Below are 26,041 nucleotides of genomic sequence, written 5' to 3'. Positions count from 1 at the left end.
AGACTTATCCAGTGTAGGGAGTCGTCGTCATTTTGTCAAGTAAAAGGCAGGAGAGGTTGTCATTTTGTTCAACTCAGTAGTCTGTTGTATCGTCAACTGTCTGGGCACTTAACATTTTTCATACCAATCAAAGAAAAGTGTCCCCTTAGCAGTGCTTATCTGTAGTCTGACTCATAACAGTAACAGATCAATCACTTATCCTTTTAGCCACATTTCTCTCTTTCATTGGTGAGTATTGACAGATTTTTAACATTGCTAACCATTCAGAGGGCACCAGAGTAGGCAATATAGGATGACTGACACATGCCTCATCCTCACTCAGATTTCATCATGGACGGGAGATCTTTAAGACATAACACAACCACACTTGTGCAAGAACTTCAACATTCCTTCAGCGTGCGGCAGGATTATGAAGTCTTGTTGACTCGTATCTATGCTTGTAGCCTTTGGTAGAGTGAAACTAGGTCAGACCTGTCTGCCAGTCACAAAACATCCCGCAGAATGACAACTGTATCTCTGCTCCTCCGTCACACTCTCACACGCTCCCTCGCCCGCGGACAATGTACAGATGTAATTACAGATATTCCTGGATGTTATTTATTCTCCATACCTCTGAATGATGCCTTTGATAAATACTGCCATAAATAAACTTGTATAATCCTGAAGTGAGCTTTGCATGCATGATGCTTGTAGTTGGGAGGAATAAAAGGGTGATTATCAAAGATTAACAGCTTCCATCGTAAATCAAAATGACAGGTGTATACAACTATATAAAAGGAATGTAAACTTAATTTACATCCGATTGATCATGCTCAACACCCCTGTCACTTTACATAAATCACTCTGTGTACTCTCTTTTGATTTGAAACTGACAGTAAAGGTTTTAAAAGTAAGCTGAAGTTAAATTGAGTCTCAAAGATTTGTTGAACTGGTTGTATCTGTGTTTTAAGCCCTGCAATATCCATTAAGGTGATAAATCTGCTTTTAAGGTGAGGCACAGAGAGTGACAGGAATGAGAGAAGAAGAGAGGTGAGGAAGAAAAGGTGAGAAAAGGAAAAAGGAGGTATGATGCACGGGAGACATAAATAGACTGTGTGAACATCTCGATGCAGTTTTTACCTTGAGAGATTTGACTGGAGGGAAGAGGAGAAATTCAAGGGGAAGAAATGACTGAAGAAAGGGACAAAAATAAAAAATGGGCAAACTAAAGAGACAGATTTAAGTATGAGACATCAAAAAACAGAGACACAGAGAACAACTAAATGTGACAGACAGAAACAAAATGAGAGAGCTGAATAAGGAGTCTTAGACATGGAGTCAGCAGGAGCTGAATACCAGGAAGGGTGTGTCCACTCACTAATGACAGCCCTTCATTAACAGACCCTGTGTCATTTCCCAGAGGGCATTGTGTTTACGCTTCCTGTTGCTGATAAAAGGAGAGGAGTAAGAAGTCGGAAATGCTGTTTTTGAAAAATGCCCTTTTACGGAGAATGTCCCCGAAGTATTTGTCACCACTGCAATAACCGTGTATGTGCAAGGAACCCAGTCAGGATGTGATTGTACATGTGTGAGTAAGAGGTTTTATGTATGTACAGACTAGTGCATGAGCCAAGCTGATTCTGAAGAATTTGATTGTTCTTCACATGGTTCAAAAATATCTCATAACTTTAGTCTAGATGTGGCCAAATCCGAGTTATCTCTTTAGACGTAGCCATGGAAAAGTTTTGGTCAATTTCTGAGTTGAAAATGTAATTTTTGGTGAAAAATTTGGATTAGATACACTTATATCAACTCAAAATTTCAGTATTTAACATGGTTTTGAAAGTTATGTAAACTTAAATATTTTTGTATTATGCATTAGTTACTGAGCTGAAATATAACAAAGAGAAAACAATAACCAAACACGGACAACAAACCACTGAAAGACTCACATATTCACTTTAAGAAGTGATGAACAACTGATGAAACCATATGTCATTCATGTTTTCAAAATGCATCCTACCCCTTCACAGGGATGAACTAACCATCCTTTGTTGTATTTTTTTTTTTATAAATAGTTTTACATTTAGCTCACACTGGATACACTGATCTAAAGCCATCATATGCACCGCTCACTCCTGAACACTGTCTTTAATAGAAATTGTTAACTTGTAATCCCAACAAAAATGTCCTCAAAAGGACTCAAATAGGTCCAAGCATTTATAAATGAACCACTTAAAAATGTTCCATTTAATATTTAAGGCATGCACATTTGACACAACATTCTCATAATCACTCAGAAGGTTTTAGAAAAGTATACTGCTTTGTTTGAGCTTCAGTAAAAATCTGAAATATAACCTACATGATTTTAGGGAATTTTAAGGTGACATAGCTGTCCACTTGTCTGCCTTCACCATGACAAAATAATGTATAAAATAAACTCAAATTAGCTTTTGTCAAACTATAAACATTAGAATGTTTTCAAAGATAGCACAGCATGGCTGATTTACAACAACACTGGTCAACAACTCTAGATAAAAGACTATTATAAGAGGTATTCCCTTGACAGTCACTTGAGGTCTCTTTGTTTCAGACCTGTGTTTTTGAAGGTCTGTGCGTGAGAAAATACGTACAGCACAAAGTGTGATTGCTTTGTTTGTCCAGAGCACGTAGGAAGGATACGGAGTGACACACAGTTAGAACTAAGCTGAGAGAGAAGGACACAACAGAACTTTGCCAGGAAACAACGTGGCTTTATCAGTGACCTTGTCTCACTGTGAATTTTGTATGTGTAAACATTTAGAGAAGAGATTTCCAAACTGAACTTTGTTTTGGTTACTACTGAAAAATATGACATAAAAGAAGATATTACAGATAAATGAGCTTAAATACGCATCTGATGTGAGATAACCATTAAAGGTACGAGGAAGTGAGTTAACCAAAGAGAGTCGACTGGAAGCTCAAGTTGCTCTCCGCAAGGATAAGATTTCTAGGTTTACTTTAATCATTTAGACATATAATACAAGCTTGTTAAATTCAAAGCCCTCTTAATTTCCCCTTCTCCTATTCATGTCTCAGTTTCATTGTGGTTGTGATGGCATTGTTTCTTTTTGTGTCCTGTTTTTCCCAATTGGTATTAGAGGGGACTCAGGCCATTGCCAAGAGAGCCAGTGCATTGAGAGGCTCAGAGAATGGGAAATAAATCCCTTCCCCTGTTAACCTTGTACCTCAAAGCAAACAAATTGACAGTAGGGAAATAAATTCAATACAGTTGCAATGCTTACAATATCCTAACATGACTGTGGAATCCCTGGCACACTGACGCTCTACTGATTAAGTTAATAGAAACATAAATTATGTTAATACACTGGAACAAATTTACCTGGTAAATTACAGTAAACTACAGGCAGCTACAGTTGCCAGCATTTTACTGTTTTTTTATTGACAGTGCACCTATTGTAAACTACAACAACATGTTAGTACTGTACAAGATAAAACAGTACCATGATGTTATTTTACACTCCAACTATAATCTTTCTCTTCATCTAAGTAAAATAAAACCACTAATTCTGTCTGACTAAACCCTGTCTTAAACTTTTTTTTTTACCCTCCTGTTATGTTCGTTTCTCAGGAACAGCAATAATGTTCTGGGTCAATTTGACCTGGGGCATATTCAATTATCCAAAAGTGTCACAACGCCAAAAAATTCCATATTTTTCTTATTCTCATTTTTAACTCCATTACTTACCATTAAATTCAAGATTTAGTCCATTGGTGTTCTTTAACTCTCACAGATCATGGTTCAATGAGGATAGCTCACTCGTTTTTCATTAAAACTAATGTTAAAACTTTTTTTTAATATACATTTGAAAGCCCTAGATATAAATACAATAGTTTTACATGACATAGATTTTTGTTTATTTCATTTTACATTTTGAATTATTATTTTTTCTTTATGAAGTGATGTTGATAAATTAACATGACACGTCTTCTGTCACATGCTGCCGAGATTTTTATGATGCATTGAGCTGGTTTGGAAGGTATATATTGTCTAAAATAGACTTTTAAAAGGGTCAGTTTGACCCGCAACATAACAAGAGGGTTAACTGGATGTGTTGAGGTGGTAGGACACATTGCAGCATTAAATCCTTAAAATTTACAGTGGCTGGTTTTCCAAGCTCGAAAAGCTTTTTTCTTTTTTACAGTAGTCAAATGTGTTTATGAAGAACAGTACATTACTGATCAAAATTTGTAGTATTTTAACAGCATTTTGTTACAATGTAAGTCAAGTTGACTTGGTGAATAACAGAAGTACGTATTGTTATGAAATAATGAAATTCAAAATAGTTTTTAAGATGGAAACAGAGGGCTTCAAAATGGATGCCAAAAAGTGCTTTTGATTTCACAGAGTGAGGAGAAAAAGTGTTTCAATGAAAAGTAAGGTAATAGCAAATTAGATTGAGCTGTAGAAGGAAAAGTACCTGACCATGTTAGTAAATACCAGAGGTATTTGGTCCACAATCTTGTCTTTATCCATGGAAACTTCTATCCAAAAGTCCACAGTAATAGGCATTAATGGACTTTGCACTCATGTTTAATTAATTTAGTCCTGAAAAGAGACTAAACAAAGAAAAAACACATGAGGAAAAATGTAAAACCAAAACAAAAGCATGTGAACTAAAGGCCAAACAAACAGTGTTGAGTCTTTGTTTGAGCTGATTTGTGGGGAGCCGTGTGAAGAGGTCAGGGGAGGTCAGCAGAATACGAGATTAGGCCATTAGTGGGAGAAGACTTTGTGCCCGTATAATCCCCTCATCGTAATCTCTCTTCCTCCCTCCCTGCTGCTAATGGCTAGAAGACAATAAAATGCACTAATCTGTCTGCTGGGATGGCACAGGGCTGTGCTGAGATATCTGCAGAGCACATATAGACTAACATTTTTTGAAGATTATTTCCCTGGCATTTCTGCGTTATTAGATAGAGGAGGGGGGAGGGGTGGGAGAGATGGAGACATAGACAGAGAGAGAGAGAGAGAGAGAGAGAGAGAGAGAGAGAGAGAGAGAGAGAGAGAGAGAGAGAGAGAGAGAGAGAGAGAGAGAGAGACACACACAGTGAAAGGGAACGTTAAAGTTTACGAGGCTGCTGGTGTTTATTTGTCTTATACATTTTCAGTTTGGTTAAATATTGCTGAAAAGGCTTGAAGGCACAAGTAAGTGATGCAAGACAGTGAAACACGTTCCAAGTTGTAACCAGTCACAAGCCATAAATCAGACGAGGTGCCAGTTTGGCTCAAATTTTGTGAGTTATTCCACCAAATTTCAACCTAAATTCTTATTATAGCCCTTACATGGAGAAAATGTGTTGAATTTTGGTAAGGAGAAAATACAATCGTGTTATTTTACTGCACTACACAACAGTGGTGTACATGATATAATTTGCTTTGGTTGAAGCTGTTGTTCAGATATGAAAGAGAACACGTCTGAAGAAGGGTGGTTCAATGAAATATTGAGTCTATCACATGAACTCCTGTCCATGTAGGATTCGTGTGCTTCTCATGATGAAGCATGATGTGAAAAACAACCGTTGCGTCGAAATAAATGGAGCGGAGATCTGACATTTTGCAACATCAGAAAGATGTTCATTAGATTTGTGTTACCTGTTGTGGCAACAGTTGGATTCTGTCAGTTTAGTCTCAAAATCTGATAAACTATTGTCATAAAATTCTGTACAAACCTGCTCTGGTTCGCTCCAGCTGAGGTTGGTAGTTCAGATGTTGCTGAAGTTCAGACGTAGCCTTGTTCAAATATCATTTCTAATTTAGAGGAGAGGTTAGGCAGTAATTAGATTTTAGGGGCTGCACCATCTTAGATAATTCAAATTTAAATTATATCTCCAATCTGACACCTTACACTAGGTGTAAAGTCCTCTTTAAAACACTGGTTGATTGGTTGATTGGCTTGATTTGTACATTTTCCACAAGTAGAGATAAGAGAATCAGTTCTATCAAAACCATGTGTATGCATCGATTTCCCAACTCCATATAACTTAATGTAGATTAAGAATATAGGCTGTAGTAGTGACCTCATCAAAATGCTTTGACATATTTTACATACCTTTGTGTTGCTATCAGTCAATAAACAGCAGTAAGCCTGTTTGGAGGCAAGCAGGCATGAGGGGTAACACTTTAACAAATACCCTGATATGAAAAGTGCTTTTCTGTGGTTGGCAACTGAAAGGGAAAACGTCCACATTTTGGCTGGTTTGGATGTTGCCTTTCTAATAAAGATGAATCTTACTTCTCTGTGGTGCAACCAAAGAATGACATAAGTAAAAATTCAAACTAGTAACAATATATGGTTTAACAGGGACTTTACACCCCAAACTAAGACATAACTTATACAGAGCTGATGTAAAAGGCCACTAATCATGTTCTCCAGAGGATAAACTGTAATGATTTTGGTGATCTCCTGACTTTTTAAACAGCTCCACCAGCAGCTTGCTTCATATGTGTGGTTTTATGTGTTTGGTCTTTACAGCTTTGGGTTGGATTTCCGTTCGACTTTGATTTAATGACGACCAGTCAGGAGATAGGTGAACTCTGGGGATTCCTCTGGAGCCTTAACAATTAAATTCCCTCCATCTATCTTTACAGTGAACATTACTGCCTTACAGAGCAGCTCACATTGCTGTCAACTCATAAGTCTGTTCCTCCTTTTCTGTGTTACTGTAAGCTCTGTTGTCCTCGGCCTTGTTCCTATAGGTAAAATATCAAAGTCATAAATCCATGAATTTGGAGGCTTATCTGATGCAAAACACTGTACAGTGCTTTATAATAGTATGAGGATGTAATGCTATTTCATAACTAATTTACTACAAATGGTTTTATCCTCAATCTCAATAATCTTCGGGTAAACAGTAGAATTAGGGCATTGATGTTTTGAGGAAATCTACTGGGGAAGGCTGCTTATTTGTTTTAGCCTATGCAGGTCAACCAGATACAACGCTCCATTTAGCCAACGATGGCATGCTTTTAATTCGTAGGGGCCCTCTGTGTTGGGATGCACATCATACTTGTGTTATTGATACTCATGAGGAAACTGCATTTTTCTTTGACGTGTTGGTAATATTTGACTTTAACATAAGTGTGACTTATCTTTACCTTTGAATCCTTTTTCCTGGTACAAAGCCTGCAGTGTTATGCCAGAATGCTGTATTTTTCCACAATTTTATGTGCCGTGCTGAAGGGAAAAATACCAATCAAAAATTTAAAATGTCAAACAGTCCCTCTATGGTAAATGGCTTTTCTAATGGCTGATTAAGACAGTCATCCTAAGTGGTTTTAATGTCAGCTCCTCTCACCATCTCTCTGTCTGTCTGTCTCATTCTGTCTCTCTCTTGTGCTTCACCAGTGGGTCAGGACCTAAAATGGGTCACGGGCCTATGTTTAATAGATCCCAATACGACCACAGTAGTGATACGCCTCAGCCCGGGTCCCATGATGGGAGGCTAAATGTTTCATTTGGGTCCCTGGCTGAAGAGGTTTAAGAGCCCTGGTCCTCAATGATAGCTAGACCTCGAGCTCAGTAAGGGGGCGGGGAGTCCTTGGCCTTCACTCTGAGTCTCACCCTGGCACAGTGAAGGCTTCTGTCCACGGCTGATAAGTGGTTTTAATATGATCTCCTCTCTCCTCCTTCCCTCTCCCTCCATATTCCTCACATCACTTATTCCACACTTGCCTCTTCCTCCTCATACTCTTCTTCATTCTTTCACCCTTCTCTCCCCCCCCCTTTTTTTTTCCCGGTCCTACAGACGATGGCTTGGCTTCAGCTGTATGCCATGATGGGGCTTATGGCAGCTATGGTCCTGTCGCTGTCTCTCACTGTGGCTGAAGATTCTGGCCTTCCTGTGGTTGAAGCAGAGAAACAAGGCCATGTTGAAATTGTGAGGAAAGAGAAGCATCCGATCCTGTTCAGACAGAAAAGAGATTGGATCTGGAACTCTCTTTATGTGGAAGAAGAGAAACCTGCGCCCATTGCCTACAAGATAGGACAGGTAGGTTAACATTAGCAGAGGTTTTTCCTTCTGACTACTGGCTGACACCAAGTACATTTTAGGATTGGAAAAACCCTGATTGCTGACATCTTGCTAGCTTTGACTAACACTTCTGCAAGCACCACACTGTATTAAGCTGACTTACATGTTTATTGTTGTCACATGGTAATTTACTTGGAACCTGATTTTTTGGAGGCTTATAGGTTTGGGGATCATAATGGGCTTGATTGCTGTGCTTGCTAATATCCAATACTGACAACTGCACTGTAGGGAGTATACCGATATTGATCAATGGCTGTATAAGAAGATGGAAGGTACACCTACTCCGTTGATAGTGGAACCAAAACATTTCAAGCTCCCCCCTGGTGACAGGCTGCAGTGTAGGTCATAAAGCCTGCCTCCCTCATTGTAGATGGGGCTTGTCAAACTAGAAAATGAAGATACATGTCAAATGAAATGTTCTCAAACATGCTTTTTGTCATTACAGTTAGCTCTTATCATGCTGATTTATGTGTAAGTGTTAATTTCGCAGAGAACCCTTTAATTAGTTGTTTGATGTCAAGAAGTAATGATTGACAGCTCTGTTAACAAATGCAGCACCTGCAGCATTCTTTTCTGGATTAGCAGAGGAGAGGAGGAACAGTGAGAGAAAATGTAACGCTAACTACAAAGTCGTAGAACTTTCAACAGCCATAAGTGTCCTCCTTCGCTTCTGTGCATGCCTTGGCTCCAAAGTATATCATTAGCTTAATGTCAGCAGCTATTGTGTAGGTATTTTGGCTTCATTTTTCTTCCAACAGAAGGAGATATTATCTGTATTTTTATACAGTCATTGGTATCGATATAGAAAGTATCAGAACAACTCTAGATATCAGCTACTAAAACAATCCAAAATTGTCTTTACTGTCTGTACCCATCTTCCAAACTGTCTTCTGAAATGTTCATTATCTACTTGCTGTGGCTTTCTGAAAAGAAATACAAATGTGCTTTTCAATTATCCCATTCAGTTTAATGCTATAACATGCCAAGAATCTATCACATCAACTTGTTGCTAACACAGACATTCTAAAATATCTGAGCAATTTTGTTAGATTTTTTTTTGTTTTTGTTTGACTATTGAATATTTTAATCCTGACTCTGGAATTGGAAGAAAAACAAAAACCAAACCACATGTTCTTTCACAGCTGAGGTCGAGCCAGAGAGTGGAGGTGAAGAGCTTTAAAATTGAAGGTGAAGGAGCAAACACCATCTTCACTGTGGATCAGAAAGGAGACCTGTTTGTCACGAGAGCTCTGGACAGAGAGGAGAAGAGCTTATACCATTTGACTGCCAGGATGTTCGATGGAAACCACATGCTGATAGAGGACGCTGGAGAATTTGTTGTGCAGGTCACAGATATCAATGACAACACCCCTGTTTTCCCCAGACTGTATAATGGATCAATCATGGAGAGGTCCACGATAGGTGAGTCGAAAGAACCAGATGAAAAAGATTATGATCAGTTTTTGTTTTCAAGCCACAATGGTTTGAGAATTTTGAGGGTTTTTTTGTCTAGCTTAATGTTGGAACACAACCAATAATCAAACAAGAATAAAGAATGAGTTTCCTGAAACATAAGAGATCATAAATGAAGCAAATTCTTGTTGGAAGCCTTTTCTTTTGCTCCAAGTATATATTTGACATTTACCATCCAGTGATAATTTAGAATAAAAATAGAAGAGACTGTGAAATGTCTGGGAAAAATGAAACATAATGTCAACGCCTGTCACATTCATTAACACTTCCCTCAGTGAAAAAAGACACATTGCTGACTTAAATAACACAATCTTAGCACATAATCATAAAGAATTAATCAGTTAAGCAGCCATGATGTTCAAAACTGGAACATTTGGGTTGTGGTTTTTTTTGTTGCAAAACACTCATCCCTGTAGCATTTACATCTCTTGTATCTTCATTCCTCTAGGAACTAAAGTAGTTGAGGTGAGGGCAACAGATGCTGACGACCCCACCACTGCTAACGGAGAACTCAGGTACTCTTTAACCCACGACCTCTCCGCCTTCCAAATCGACAGCATCACAGGTACGTTTGCGGCTCTAATGTCCAGCATGATTGTATCCCGCAGCAACATTGTACTTTCCATCTTTAACAAGTAGATGTATGAGCTATTTTTACTTGAATATGAGTCAGAGATGACCTGAAAGAGATAACACCCTCTCTCTTTCTGTCTGTCTCTCTGAACTGTCTCTCTGCAGGTGTGATCAGCTGCAAGATAAACTCTCTGGACCGGGAGACCAAGAGTCAGTACGTGGTGGTGGTTAAAGCTCAGGACATGAGAGGAATGGCCTCTGGCAGCACAGCCACCACCTCTGTCACCATCACCATCACCGACACCAACGACAATATCGCTTCTTTCACCCGAAGTAAGATACAGAGTGAAAATGTGTGGTGATGATTAATTTTTTAGACGCTGCTCTCTTGCACATATCGCAATGAAAACGTGCCGGTTAAATATTCACAAAATGTACACAAGCTGTCTTAGTAAGCATTGCAATCGATGTCTTTCTTTCTCTCTGCCTGCAGAGGTTTATGACTTGGAGGTTTCAGAGGATCACAAGCTGAACGAGAAGATCGGCACGTTGGAGTTGGAGGACAGAGATCAGATTCAGAACAAAGAACCCGCTTTTATGATTCCCAATGACAGCAGCAAAGTGTTTAACATTGAACTGAGCCCTAACAAGGACGGCAACCTCATGCTCAAACAGGTAAGAGGCTCGTGTGGCAATGAATGAATAAATGATATCTCAAGGGTAACATTTTAACCTCTGAATTTGAACAAAGACAGTGGTTTAATTCGTGTTAAATACTCATGCTTTAGAATCACTGCCTTAAAAACCAATGTGAAACTTATTGCTCAGTAGTTTTGTAAGCTTTGGTTTGATGTTCATTTTAAATTTGAGGTATTTAAGCAATGTTTCATTCAGGATATCATAGGAGAGGCACATAAACAGATTTACATTCCAGCATCAGCAACGTTAAAAACAGCCCAGACAGAACCCCAACAGGATTTCCATGACCAAGTGGATTCAAATTTTCAGAAGTGTTTGTTGCTTATGCTCATTGTCACCACTTATCTAAAAAAGGAGATGAGAGATTTTCTTTTTTTGCAAAACAAGATGTTAAAGAAAATACAGACCCTAAGTTCGTTTACCTTCTGGTGAAGTGGACTATTTATTTTTGCAGGATTTCTTGCATTTTTACTTCTCTGGATTGTGCTCTTCAGATAAAGTATTTAGGACATCAGAGAGCTGCAAATGTATTCTAATAAAATGAGCTCTGAAATAGCTTGCACCAGAGTCGGCCTTGAATCGAATCTTCTCTCTGCTCGACTCGCCCCTCAGCTCTGCAGCCCCTCTCATCTTTCTCAGCCGCTGTGTTTACATGCGCACACTAAGCCAGCTATCGGACACACTGCGGTTGAGGCCTTATTCTTGTTAAGCTGTTTACACATGCCTTTGATACCCTGCAACTGAATATACCTGTTAGCATGAATAATCCAGTTAAGAGATTATGTCTACCTGTGGTGTCCCATCCACTGATTAAACAGGCCTCGAGAAAACCCCCAACATTTAACTTAATAGTGGGAGAGGGGTAATAGAGCAGGAAAATAATTCCTGCAGAAATCTGACCACGAGAAGTGTTTGCTTCTATGGGGTATACAAGCTCAATGGTAAAACTGTGAAAGCCCCAGTTTCTGCCAATGTTGACCAAATTGAAGGAGTAAGGTATTCCCATGCGCGTTAGCATGTTAACATGGAGGAGAAAGAAGTTTGCTTTTCATCAGGTTTCTGAAATCCAGAGTTATCAAGGTTGTTCCAGCTGAGCTGTGACATTTAGAGCCTTTTTGCACCTTGCATCGCCCGCTGTCCTTGGTGAATTCACACAGGTGTTAATGCACTCAGGATGAAGACAGGCGATGCATTTAAGCGGAAAAAAAAGAGTGTGAATGTAATGTCTTGCAAAGTCTAAAAACACGAATAGAAATAGATGAAAGAATTTCTGAAGAGACAGAAGTACTAGAGTACCTACCAACATGATGCGTTCACTAGAGAAGAGACAAAGTTAGGCGTGAAAATATCATGTTAATGAGGGAAAGAATACATTGAGAGGAGTTAGTTAGGATTTTCAACAGCTGTAGATCAAGAATAAAAGAAAGGCTTGTGTTTCTGAGACGTAAAAAAAAAAATAGCCATGCAGATAAGTTTGAACCTCTTTGGAAACTACTACCTACTTTATTGGTTCAGGTGTTCTGTGTATCATTTGAAACCTAACTTAACTCTAATCTTATAAACAAAGTCAATAGGAATTGAAGAGCTTTTATGAGTCAATCTAAGTTTGCCATCAAATCAAATACTGATCAATTAAGTGCTTATTTTTGATTGTTGTAGAATGAATGTCCTCTTTTTTTTCTCCAGGCTCTGGATTATGAGACAACCAAAAGCTACACTTTCACCGTTCAGGTGCAAGAAAACCTAAGAAACCTGCGTTTTCCTGCCGACAACGTGAACAGTGCGGTCACCACAGCTCAGGTAAACATCACATTGGACTTCTGCAGTCTTAACATCAATTTATATTACATTACTTTTCTATTGAAACAGGAGAGAGGGTGCTGGTTATTATGGCAGAAATGGTTCAAAATGAACATAGCTGCTTAATTGATAGGAAGTAAAAAAAAGTTTTGCTTACAAAATCTTTTTTTTTTTCAAGTCACTTCCAAATGTAAATCTTACAAGAATTCAACATAAAAGTCACTGATTTTATTTTGATATTTAATGTCATTTTCTCTCTGTTAACACTGTATCATCTTGAGCAAAGCTGTTGAGCCTCAGCTCCCAATAATGCAGCTGATCAATCATCAGCTCTACCAGGCAGCCTTTAGTAGGCGGGTGTCAGTGTCAGAATAAGCCTGAAGAATGGCATTGTTGACAAGTAGAACAAAGAAATGAAACAATTCAAGTCTATTTAAATCTATTTGATACGGACCAAATAGGCTTCATTTCCATACAAGGCTGTCTTTAACTGTTAGGAATGGATTTTTTTTTACAGGTGAACGTCAGGGTGTTGGATGTGGACGAGCCGCCAGTGTTCTCTCTGCCTATCTACACGTTCACAGTGCTGGAGGAAAGGATTGTGAACAACATAGGAACAGTTACAGCCAGAGATCCAGACAAAGCAAACAAGAGCATTCGGTAAATTCCTCTGAAAATAACAAATAATGTAATAAAACCTGCACTGTGGTTCTTACTGATCATCTCTTCTTCCTGTGTGTTTAGGTACTCTATCTTGGACAAGGATTGTCCGATCAGTATCAACCCGTTCACAGGTCAGCTGTCCACCCTGAGGATGCTGGACAGAGAGCTGGAGGCCACACACATGTTTCAAGTTAGAGCGCAGGAGGAGCCGAGCGGTACGTCACACAATTAATCCCTTAAACAATAAAACCTCAGGTGGAAAATCAAAACCATATGTTTTCTCTCACACATGCATACAGGGAGGGACACAAAAAAAGACAGTGTGTTATCCTATTGTTTCTCTGGATTTATTGAAGGCTGGGGATTTGACACCTTAACAGGGGATTTTTATAGGTTTAACATATTGCTACAACACCTGGTCGACCCACACGGGAAGCAGAGAGTAAGCAGGAAAATCACATTAGAGGGCCTCTTTGTTCACTTGCAGCTTCTTAACCAAACTATGTATATTTTTAGACCAGCAATGAATGAAATCCAGAGATCTATTTTAGTGGCTTGTCACGATGTTTAAGGAACACAATGGTCCCCTGAGCTTGACAAGGTCCTCGATATACAGTATATGTACTGAACTAAAGATAGTTTCAAAATCTCAGAGCAAGAGACAGCAAAAAGGCTCTCACATTCATCAAAAGACGAGGATTCAAAGAATGTCAGTGATGTATAATAAATGTAAGAGCCGCTTTAGTGTGACAAAACAACTGCCAATTATAAAGCTCTCAGAAAGATCTCTTTTGAGTCACTTGACCTTAATCAGTTTCATTTAAGGAAGAGATGCGTACACCTGACCAGCATCATGCCAAAGCACCGCCAGTGATCTGCACACAGCGTAAATAACAAAAGCAATGTTTGAAATTTGCTATATAGGACAAAGGTGAAAATTAAGCAAACACAATGCCACAAAAAAAGAAATCTATTTTGTCCTGTTCTATAGTTTCTGTATCAGCCAAATATGAAACTGTTCAGATTAGAAATTAGAAAATCAGCAGCTCTTAAGCACACCAGTCATTGATTTGGTGGAAATGACGTGTTGTTTATTCTCCTCTGTAGGTTTGGAGTCCTTTGTGAAAGTTAACATCATAGTTCAGGACGTTAATGACAACAAACCTCAGCTGGCTGTCGATGAGATCTTCGTCTGTGAGAATGACTTCACTAACATGGTAAGAAAAAACACAGCATGTTAAGCAGGCTAACACTTCAGTTGTATGATTTATATTCAGCTTATTCAATTAGCCTCGCTCCAAGTGACAACTGACGTTAAAGTTGCTTCATAATACACACACAATATATGTTGTGTCTTTTAAAACAAGAGGCACATTACTACCAGAATGAAGTGTGATACGAAGGGTTTAGCCTGTTCTTAAAATACGTGGTGAAAATGGCACAATATGTGCTGTAACATACAAAAACATCCAGACATAAATGGTTATAATGGACTTAATTTACTGTTTTTAGTGTCTTTACCCCAGGAGTGGTGCAACACAAGCAAACAAACCAACAAAAACATATTCATGCAAGTTCAAAGTGCCGGCCTCCTGTTTAGAAACAGTTTGATGTGCAATGCTGCAGGATGATGCGAAGGTTTTCTGCCAAAAATATGCACGTTTTTGCCAAGGAAGTTAAAGGTTTAACCACCAGAGCTCAAATCTTTAATCAAGTAGAGAAGGTGTATCTTTGGATAATGTGTTTACTACATGCATATCCAGTAAGGTTAACCTTTGATGTAAAGTGAAAGTCCAGTCTGAAGGTCTAAACCAAACATACATTTGTTTTTGTCTCAGAAATTCTTAACTGAAACTGAAACAGTAAAAAAACGTGTTATTTCCCATATATAATTTCAATTTTATTAACAGTATACATATAAAAGAGACTGCATTTGAGACATTTTGTTTTTCCTCAGGTGATAGGAACGCTGAGAGCCACAGATAAAGACGACCAGCTAGCCTCCTTCAGCTTCAGCCTGGCCAGTGAGAGCTCTAACTTCACCATCAAAGACTACGGCAGTAAGTCTGTGTGTGCACCGAGCACATATTTACCTTTCTCTTCTTGCTTGTTGCTCTAAATGGCGCTCAGAGGAAAGCGCTCGCCCTGGCACTTGTTGCTATGCAACAACTGAAACTCCATTTGAGGCATAGTGCTTTGTTGCTGAAAGTTGAAATTATTTTAACTTCTCAAAGCGTGCTTTGGTTCTCCCAGCCAGACGGGGGATTTAGAGAGCCTGTCTGGGACTGTAAGTGCTGTCTAGAATGCACAACAGCAAATATTGAAAATAATGAGAGCAAGTGGCTCAGTGGACTTGCAGATGACTCTCTATGTATTCTGAACTCATCCCAGCTGAAAATGTGAAAGAGACATGTCACACACAGGGCTGCTGTGCTGCTTTTCACTCTAAGATAATATTTGCAAGTGTAGCTGGGAAACTGCGCCATGAGGGCATCTTTTCAGCTGGAGTGTCTATGAATGATGCATGTTCTTATTGTGTACAGTGTTACAGTTTTAGAATTTGGGAAAAACCTTAAGAGAAACCACATTAACTAAAGCTTTATCTTAATCTAAACAGAATAGATTTGGTGTTGAGAGTCAATGTCTAAGAGTGGTTTGTTAGCTGCACTTGCATGCAGACATCTGTAGATAGAAATTAAAAATAGGTCATATGTTTTATATTTATTATATCTAATCATCGGATGACTGCAGACAGGATCTGGGACTGCATCACAGCAGATCATGCCCCAACCTTTTTGCTTTGCACATGGACGGCTTTCATGCATACAGCTATTCCCAGCTAAAAAACTAGGGATGTTTCTATCCTGACTATTACAAAAACCCAGAACAAATTACATCCATCACTGCTACGCTGAGAAAGCAGAGGATCTTATTGCACCTCTCCTGAGGTTTAATAAAAAATGGTGCTCTGTCCTGTCCCTCAGCATTGCATACAGATGCACAATTCACCCTGTAGAATCTGTTTCTGTTTTTTCCTAACATGAGGTCAAGGTTGTAAAACTGTTGCAGTTTGTAATATATTTTCAGACAGGCAGCTATTTATTTTACATTATTTTGGGGGGGTTAGTCTGTATTGGATAGCACAGCTCAAGAGAGAGTTGGGAACTACATGCACTAAATTTTGTCGGGAACCAATCCCACAACCAATCCCAAGAGGACTATGGCCTCCTTACATGGGTCTTACATGCTCCAACAACGTAGCTAAACCAGAAACCCAGACATATAGCTACTTGATTGTGTAAAGGAAAGAACAGGTTGTGGTTTAAAATGATAAGTCGCCCCTCCACAGACTGTGTTTCTCTGTATGTCACCTAAATGGACAGATATTTGATGGCCAGAGCAGCTGCTCCAAACTCCCAAAGTTGTCACAAATGTATTTACACAGGAAAATTGTGATAGATTGATGGGTCCCATACAGATGCTCAAGGGATACTTAAGGGTACCATGTGTGCCTTTATGAGATACAGGTTGGTATGCCAGAGCATTGGTATTTAATGGCCAATGAGAACAGTGTGCAGTTCTTAGCTTCCTTTCACTGAGGCACATTACTCTAAATTGAAAGCAGTGTCTAAAGTCAGAGGATATGATGTCATTTGTGAGTAAAAATGTTGAAGATGAAATTGTACAAGTTAACAGTGTCAGCTTGAATACACAGACAGTGACACGAGTAAAGGTGTGAGCTCTGCATAGAAATTTTCTTTGATCCACACGTTGATATTTAGGCAAAGGTTGGCGCTCTGTTGCGTCAGATTTCCAAAGACTATTTTGGATATATAACTTAAAACACAAAATGGCATTTTTCATTATTTTTGATCATCACATGCTCTTATGATAAATGAAAGCAATAGGAAAAGTCTTCCCAACTGTTCCAGTCAAATATTAAAAGTGAATAGATGAAAGCCCAAGGTAGACAGATGAAAGATTTAGGTGAAGTGTTACTATTTAATTTAAGTGAGACTGGAAACATACTGAGAGGAAGATAAACAGAGGGAAAAAAGGCATGAACTTGCCTTATCCATTTTCTTCACTGCTAGTGCCTGGAGGGATGACATGTTGAACCGACAGAGAGGAGGAAGAGCGAGATGAAGGAGAGAGAGACAGAGAGAGAGAGGGAGATGAGGCAGAGGTGGTAGAAAAGATAAAAAGGGGGTAAGAGGGAGAGATCAGGAATCAGGATGAGGGCGAATATTAAAGTGAGATGTTGTTGAGGTGAGGAGAGGGGGGAATAAAATGGTGAGAGAAAAAGGAAGGGTGCTAAACAAGAGAAAAAAAAGAGAGCTGTAAGAGAAGTAAAAGAAGAAAGGCAATGTAAATGAGTGGAGAAAGACATGAGAGATAATGTAGAGCAAACATTCAAAAACGGAAGAGGAAGGGAAGAAAAGAAAGACATGAGACAAGAGAAAGGGGAGCAGGGGGAAGATGCACAAACACGAAAAATAAATGGGAGAGGAGGTCAAACAAGAGGGAGAAAGAAAGAACAAGGGATAAGGGAATAAAAGAAGAAATGAGGATGTGGAGGAGGAGATGAGACTAGGACATGATAAAAGAAGGAAAGATGACATCAGAAAGACGAACGGTTGAATGAAATATTCAGAAGAAAGGGGTAAGAGTAGGAGCAGAGAAACAGAGACGAAAAAGATAGATTTTATTGACAGATGAGACGAGGAAGGAGAACTAGGAGGAAAGAGGGAAAGGAGAAGGAGGTGAAGAGTTGTTTGATAAGTGCTGTTTGTCCATGTGAACCTCTGCTCTCCCCTGTGGATCAGCGCTGTGCCCCCCAAAACTCCTCTCACAGCATCTCTCATCACTTACACACTCAAACACACACATACATGCAACAAGAGCTGCAAAGTGAGGGTTTTTAAAATATTCATCGACTACCAGCTCTTTAAAACTTGCAACAAAAAAAAACAACAACCATGCTTTCAATATGGGATCCTGACACACACACACATACACACACACACACATACTCACACACTTACACACACTCTTCAGCAGACAGTGTAGCTGCTCACAGAAGTGACAGGACTCGGTGTTGGGATCAGGCGGCTACATGAAGCTTGCTGCATTAATACCAAACAGACAAGAGAGAGGAGGAGGAGGTGGAGGAGGAGGAGGAGGAAGACAAAGAAAGGAAGAGTGAAGGAGACTAATGAGATGCATGAAAAGAGAAATGGAGAGAACAAAGGAAACAGAGAGAGGACAGTGAGAAAGAGACAGAAATCCAGAGAGACAATATAGACATGAATTCAAACGACGGAGGAGCAGGAGATGAAGGGAGGACAGAAGCTGTTTTCATCTTTTATTCAGTTAGTTAAGGCTTCATCTGTAGCCATGTCCTCCCACACACACACACACACACCTTTAGCAACTACATGTTGTTTCAGAAAACTGATCCCAATGAGGTGGTTGTACAAACCAAATTTGGTTGTCAGACGCTTTGAACCCAAATTGCAAGAAACAACTTTTCTCACTTTCTCTCAGGAGTATCTTCACATGCAATTAGCTCGAGAGTAGGTTCAGGGTTCCATCTGAGAGATGGATGAACTTTTTGTTCCCCTAGCCACCAAGCAAATGAGCCAACAGATTGGCAGTTAGCAAACCTACTTCACCAAATAATAAAAAGTCAGTGGGCACCTGATTCTCACTTTTTTTTTAAAAGCTTTTTTTAAACATCCTTAAACCGTGTGCACTAAAGAGTAAAGCTTTCATTCCTCTAGTAGAGACTTCCATGGGATTTTGGAGAGTATTAGGGATTTTTTTCTCATTAAGCATTTGTGAAATGATGTATCAATGTTGAACCAGGAGCTCTGGCTTGCAACCTATTTTCTCATTCTTCCTTAAGGTGTTTAGTTTTGGTTGGGGGGTATGAGCTACAAGCTAGAACTCATCCAGCCATGTCTAATGGACCTCACTTTGTCCACAGGGGCAAAGTGAGGCTGGAAAAGTAAACAGCCCTCCACAAACTGAACCCCAATGTAGCTCAAGTGCACAATTGGCTGAAATTTTGTCTGCTTATATATAATTCGACTATATCAAATTCAGCTGCACCACGGGATCAATATGAAACAATTTAATTGGTCTGTTTCATTAGAGTTGATATACTACAACTCCTGACTGTGTTGTTCTTGAGGTAAAGAGAAGCCTTGGGTTTTTGTCCTCTACAGTTAAACCTGCCCTACGCAATATAGGGGTCTAAATAGGCCAGGCCCTTAGCCTGGACCAGCATGTAAATGGTTTGGTACGTTCTTCTTTTTATCACTAAAAGAAATATTAATTATGAATTAATATTAATCATTAAGAAATATCGCCAAACTCAGACCTTTTGTGTCCACAGCTGAGCTGAAGATTATACATGCTTTTCTGTCATCTAGCTTGGATTATTGTAATCCTTTTCTTACATGTCTTAGCAATGCATCCTTGAACCGCCTACAAGTGGTCCAAAATGCTGCTGCTAAACTGTTGACCAAATCATCTAGGAGATCTCATGTCACACTGATCCCAATTTCTTTGCACTAACTTTCAGTCAAATGTTGGATCCAGTTCAAAATTCTTGTTGTTGTGTACAGAGCGCTAAATGGACAGGCTCCAGTGTACACTAGGGAGCTGCTAAAGCCTTATAACTCCAGCAGGTCTCTGAGGTCCTCTGATCAGGGTTTATTGGTTGTGCCTCGTACCAGGTTAAAAACTAAAGGGGACTGTGCTTTCCAGGTTGTTGGTCCTAAACTCTGGAACAGTCTCCCTCTGGAACTGAGAACTGTGGACACTTTTGACAGGTTCAAAAAAGCAGTTGAAGACCTATCTCTTTAGACAGACCTTTGTTTAATCTTTCTGTTTTTTATGTCATGTTTTTGTATGTATTTGCAATCTCTGTTTTGCCCTTTTAATGTTTTTCTATTGTTGTTGTTGTAAAGCACCTTCTGACCTCTGTTCTTGAGAGGTGCTCTATAAATAAATCATAAAAACTAAATGTAATATAAAAAATGTTTTGAAGAACACTTCCAGTCATCAATCATTGAGTAGATACTGGTCCGTTTTGTTGTATTATTTGTACCCCAATGAAGGGCCTTACCAGTACCCTGAGCCCAGAACTATTATTCCACTTTACAATTGGCACTGTGCAGTCAGGTAGGTGTGGCCCTCCTGAAATCCACCAAACCTTGGATAATCTAGAGCCAAATACCGCTCCACAGTCCAGCAGCAGCGTCCTTGACTCCACTCAACCTAACCCTTGTAACAGCTGCTGAGCCATGGAAGCCCATTTCTTTCTTGAAGTGTCTGACAAACAGTTATTGTGATGTTGTTGCTTCAAGAGGCAGTTTGTATCTCTATAGAGAGAGATGCGGGACAGATCTAGTTGGGCAGAAGTTTCACAAAATGGCTTGTGGCGAAGGGTATATTTTGTAGGGATGTGCAGAGAGATCATTATCTGTGTCTGTATTAATATCTGTTCAACCAAAGAATATCTGTATCTTTATTCAGATACAACATGAGTGTGTCTTACACCAGAAGTTTTTTTTAAGCTTTCTTGCAACACTTATCATAAAACAGTCATAATAAACTTACACAGAAAACTAAATTAAAGGGAAGTCATGTTTGTTGTGACATTGCTGTAACTTTAACTTATGGCTGTCTTTTTAAATAAATAACAATGAAATGCTATTAGGTTGTTATTGGAAAATAAATCTAATTTCAATGAAATGTGGTGGATTTACATCTCAAATGGATGAAAATTGACTGAGATAAAAGGTTAAACAAGTTGCCACACCAGGCTTTCATCGGCCTCCGTCATAACACCTGAATACTCCACCGGTGTGCAGCCTGCTGCCTGTGAGTGGAGAGACGAGGTCCACAATATCTGACAATAACTTCAGCTACGTGGACTAAATGAAACAACCTTTTACTCTAGCTTTTTTAACCCTCCTGTTATGTTCGTTTCTCTGCAACAGCAATAATGTTCCTGGGTCAATTTGACCCGAGGATTATTCAATTATCCAAAAGTTTCAGAACCCAAGAAATCCCAATATACGTTTTTTTAAATCAAATTTTTAACTGCATTACTAACCATTTAAATCAAGATTTAGTGCATTGGTGTTCTTTATTTATCGCAGATCATCGTTCAATGAGGATAACTCACTCACTTTTTAATTAAGATTAATGTTAAAAGTTTTTCAATGTACATTGGAAAGCCCTAAATATAAATACAATAGTTTTACATGACATGGATTTTTGTTTATTGTATTTTACATTTTTATTTATTTTTATTTTTTTTTACGAAGTGATGTTGATAAATTAACCCGATGCCTCTTCTGTCACATGCTGCCCAGAATTTTAGGCTGTATTTAGCTGGTTTGGAAGGCATATATAGCCTAAAATAGACTTTAAAAAGGGTCAATTTGACCCGCAACATAACAGGAGGGTTGAATGGAGGAAATTAACACATTCTGCTAAAAGGACCGTTTCTTGGATGGATATCTAGGGCCCCTGAGGGGTGGAGGCAGAGTTCATGTGACAAAGATGTAATTTTTATCAGGGAGGCTGAGTCTCTTCGGCCAAGTGATTTACCGTTCCTCTTTTCCAATGACTGATATAATCTGAACCCAAAGTGCAAACGTCAGCAACACCCATGTTGTTTTCATTCAAACTTGCCCTTAAACCAGAGTGATACTGCATGTTTCTTTGTCTGAGGGTTTACCAGAGTGTGTCTAGGTATGTTAGAGTGTTCGTGAGGGTCTTTCCTGCCATTGTGTTCTCTGATATTCCGTCGGAGGTGGGATATTGTGGAGAAAGGTTCCCCCCATCGTCTCAGCAGGAAACGCCTGCCTGCCAGGGGTTTGACTAATGACTGTATTGTTGTTCAGAACTACTCAATGCTCAACATGTTTCAACTTTTCTTTATTTCTATTCTTGGACTGATTTGTTCCAATCTGTTTCGGTGCTCTTGGACTTTGAGCTTTTTGCATTTTCTGACTCTTGACTTTTAAAATCTGTCTGGCCACCCACTGACCACATTACAGCGAAAAGATTAGGGTCTGCAGTATAATGTCTTTGCACAGGATTTCCAGCCATGACGTCTCTATCAGATAAAGCCAACAAAAGTACATGGCTGCCTCTATTTAAGCCTTACTAACAATTGCTCATGTAGGACGCCCCAATTTCAGGTTTTAAGGTGCTGCCATTATCCATAATCCCAAATGACTAAAATCCTAAATGCACCAAACTGACAGATAATCACAAGTGATCAGCGTGCCTTTATGTAACGACTCTCCTCTTGTTCTTGTATCTTGTTTTATCCTTGGAGCAGGCACCAGCTGTATAAATAGATTTTAAAGTCTCTATACTCCAAGCAGGTGAACATTAGATCCGCTTTACAGAGAAAAGTTGTGATGAGTCAGACAAATTGGACACAGATTTTACATAAAGGAAAGGTACATCTGTGTAGTAAGGTGGTTGTGATATTTTGGACCCTCACTGTTTGTTAATCTGCATCTTTCTTTAGACAGCACAGCTGACATCATGGTGAAACAGGGGCCATTCAGCCTTGATGACCCCAAGGATTACAGCGTGGATGTGCGCATCAGTGATGGAGGACAACCCATCCAGACCAGCATCACCAAACTAGCAATCAAGGTCTGAATGTTCTTTTGTGTTAGGTGTAGTGAAGTGAACTGCTTTAGATTTATTTCCACAGGAGAGTTTAAAAGATCAATGAATAGCTACATTCCTTTTTTAAAATAACCAGCTTTGATAAGAGAAAGCAGAATATTTAATCACATATTGACTGGATGGACATACAGTAATGAACACTGCTTTGTAAGTCAATAAATTAACATGCAATGGATTTTTTTTTGTAGTCATGCCGATGTGATGCCAGGAGGATTCCTACTCAGTGCAAAGCTGGTGCTCGCAGGATGGGAGTCAGCGTTCATGCCCTAATAGCCATTCTGCTCTGCATACTGACCATACTGGGTAAGTTTACATTTTTTCTCTTAACTTCTTTGTCTCCATTTTTGATAGCTTCTTAGCTCATTTCAGAACTCATCTTGGGATTTTCATATGGGTAAAGACCATCTCTTTTTCTTTCTTGACTTAAGAGTGCCTAAGGAACTATCTGATGCACTTCTTTTTTTATTAAAGAGCATGTGAGAAGGGAACTCAAATAAGGTCACACATCAAAGCCTGTAAGTGGGTATCGTGGGATAGGGGACAACTGCAAATGGGATAAAAGTTGTAAAAAGTATTTTATGACCTCAGAGGGAGCTGGGTTGTATCTGATAAAGTGCCTCAAGTGATGTAACAAAAGTCTGGGTTAGTTTAAGTTAGTCTACAACCACAAACATACTTGTAGTACTGTTAAAACCATATTTGAATGAGAGAATGTTTGCCTATGCCTGTGATTCTTACCTGAAACATTGTAGTGGTAGTGACTTGTCAATCACAGGGGAGCTTAGGCAGAAAGTGTCACCTCCTTGATCACTGATTTTACTGTAAATTGGACCTTAATTTACAAAATGAACATCATGACGTTACAAAGCACATTTGTAACTGATCTCAGATCCTATCGACAATCATCGCCCATCGTTGTCTGACTATTTGATACATGCCTCTGGGGAAAGGTGCTAACTTTTCAGTAATTCCAACGTAGAAAGCAGCCAGGACTTTCTTTTCTGCGCATCTATTATATTGCACTCTTAAACCCCATTACTTTTGGTCCATTAAATTCCCTGGAGTGCTCCCAGAGTAGATACAACTGTCTCATTACATCAAGAGACAGTACATTACATGTTTGAGCCTGGAAAGAAAACTATTTTCTCATCATTTGATTACAGTTTTTGGGTCTTGAGTTTGCAGATATAACAACATTACGATAGAGATGAGTAAAAAGTAAAAAAGCATGTTGGCTGGCCTGTCTTCAAGAGGAGAAGAAAACAACTTTTAAAATGTTTGTTTGCTGAATGGAGGTTGGATCCATTAATCGTGATGCATTCCAGGGAGTCAGGAAATGTAACAACTGATTGGCTTTTACACCACAGTGACAGGCTGAGCTGTTGCTTAAAGTAAACGTGTTGATATTGATATGGTTTGTGAGCTGCACTTACATACAGATATGTTTAAAGAGACTAAATTGTTGTCAGATTGCCACCACCTTTAAAGTCGCACGTTCTAGTAGCAGTGTGCGTTCTGCCTGCTTTTACTCTACACAAAGACTCATTTTTTTGCATACACCAAAGCCTACTGATATATGACTGTCCAATACTACTTGGTCTACAAACGTACTAAAACAGAAACCAGAACGGTTTATGCTGAAGCAATGTGAAGAATGATTAAAAAGAATGCAGGTTTAGGGCATGATCTTAGAGTTTTAAACCAAGTCCTCCTCTTTTATACAATCACTACCACACCTTGAGACTCAGTGTGTTTTAAGCTGCTGTTTAGAGACTATTTTAGCCACTACTAGAGCTAACCGTTCAGGTTATTTTGCTGCTCTATTGAAGCTCATAAACACTGCCTCAACTGCAGAGGTGGAGCCATTTTATGCATATTCATTTTTTTAAGCCTGTCTAACCTAGCAACACTTTTTTTCAAGTGTAGAGAACAGTGAAACACTGCTTTTTAATTTGGTTTAATTTTCCATAAAAAGTATTTTAAAAACATTGTTGCCTGTTCATTTGGTCGACAGACTTGTTTGTTCAGTCTGAATTCTGAAACTGGGGTTTGAGAGAACAAACTTTGAAGTTATTTTTTGGAGATGAAAGATGGAAGTTTGTTGGGAGTAAACAAATCTGAATTGCTATCAAACATGAGTGCATTCCTAACAAGCAGAAAAATAAAATGTGTCACTTTCTGGCCTGCTTGCTTGTTTGTTTTGGGGTGGATGTGGAGATAATGAATGGGCATTAGTGAATTGTTCCAAGGGATTGAGAGCAGAAAATAATTTTGGGAAATAGATTTGTACTTTTATTCTTTGTTGTTTGACAGTCTGTTAACAAACAGGTGCAAAATACCTTTTTAAAACATGCAGAGTCTTTATTCTCTGAGAGGGTTTCATGAAGATGACATCAATGATAGACAGAAAATGCCAGCAATGAGTGATTGGGGCATGTGCACAGACTCACTTGCCCTTGCTGTGCGATAAATAAGGTTTGTGTTTCGTGGGGAGCAGTTCCCCTCCCTTTGTTGTTGGTTTTATGAATAATGCAGTGGCGGATGTGGAAATAATGCCTGCGGTTGTGAGCTCAATATTCTCTTTGATACCTTCGCCCCCTGCTTCTTTTTTTCTGGGGAAAAAGAGACACTTGTCATGTTGGATGAGAGGCACGCCGGAGATAGTTGGCCAAACAAGAGGGATGAGAAGTGCTGAGGAAGAAAAAGGCAAAGACAACTTAAAGATTAAGACGGACGGAGGCGGAGTGACACAGGGAAAAAAAACTTATATCTAGACTTAGATATGGGAGGGTGTGAGACAGACGCAAACAGACGAGAGACGAGTGAGAGCTGAGGTGGAGAGAGACAGACTGAGTGACAGAGCGAGACAGAAAGAGGTTAAAGAGAGACCCTGAAGAGGAGAATTGTGGGAAAAAGCAGCAGAAGAATAGAAGTGGTAATGAGGAGAGTTTATCAGCTCTTTAGGTGCCGTCTGCTTATCAAACACCACCAAACACTCAACCTATTAACTATTAATACACTCCTTCACTAT

General features: G+C 39.2%; 1 protein-coding gene across 2 annotated transcripts in view; it reads left to right on the top strand.

Annotated features, from left to right (window-relative positions):
- cdh5 (cadherin 5) overlaps positions 1 to 26,041 on the top strand; it is a 46,034-nt gene that overhangs the window by 9,859 nt on the left and 10,134 nt on the right. For both annotated transcript variants that reach the window (XM_034681442.1, XM_034681440.1), the window contains 12 exons: positions 7,789 to 8,031; positions 9,216 to 9,495; positions 9,995 to 10,111; positions 10,285 to 10,452; positions 10,613 to 10,794; positions 12,505 to 12,618; positions 13,136 to 13,278; positions 13,363 to 13,496; positions 14,389 to 14,498; positions 15,239 to 15,341; positions 22,844 to 22,974; positions 23,199 to 23,313. In XM_034681442.1, coding sequence (XP_034537333.1) covers positions 7,792 to 8,031; positions 9,216 to 9,495; positions 9,995 to 10,111; positions 10,285 to 10,452; positions 10,613 to 10,794; positions 12,505 to 12,618; positions 13,136 to 13,278; positions 13,363 to 13,496; positions 14,389 to 14,498; positions 15,239 to 15,341; positions 22,844 to 22,974; positions 23,199 to 23,313 — 1,837 coding nt within the window. In that variant the 5' untranslated portion in view covers positions 7,789 to 7,791. The remainder of the gene's footprint in view (positions 1 to 7,788; positions 8,032 to 9,215; positions 9,496 to 9,994; positions 10,112 to 10,284; positions 10,453 to 10,612; positions 10,795 to 12,504; positions 12,619 to 13,135; positions 13,279 to 13,362; positions 13,497 to 14,388; positions 14,499 to 15,238; positions 15,342 to 22,843; positions 22,975 to 23,198; positions 23,314 to 26,041) is intronic.

This window comes from Notolabrus celidotus, chromosome 4 (genome assembly GCF_009762535.1).
Source record: "Notolabrus celidotus isolate fNotCel1 chromosome 4, fNotCel1.pri, whole genome shotgun sequence".
NCBI classification, from domain to species: Eukaryota; Metazoa; Chordata; class Actinopteri; order Labriformes; family Labridae; genus Notolabrus; species Notolabrus celidotus.
This window is presented reverse-complemented; position numbering and strand designations above follow the sequence as displayed.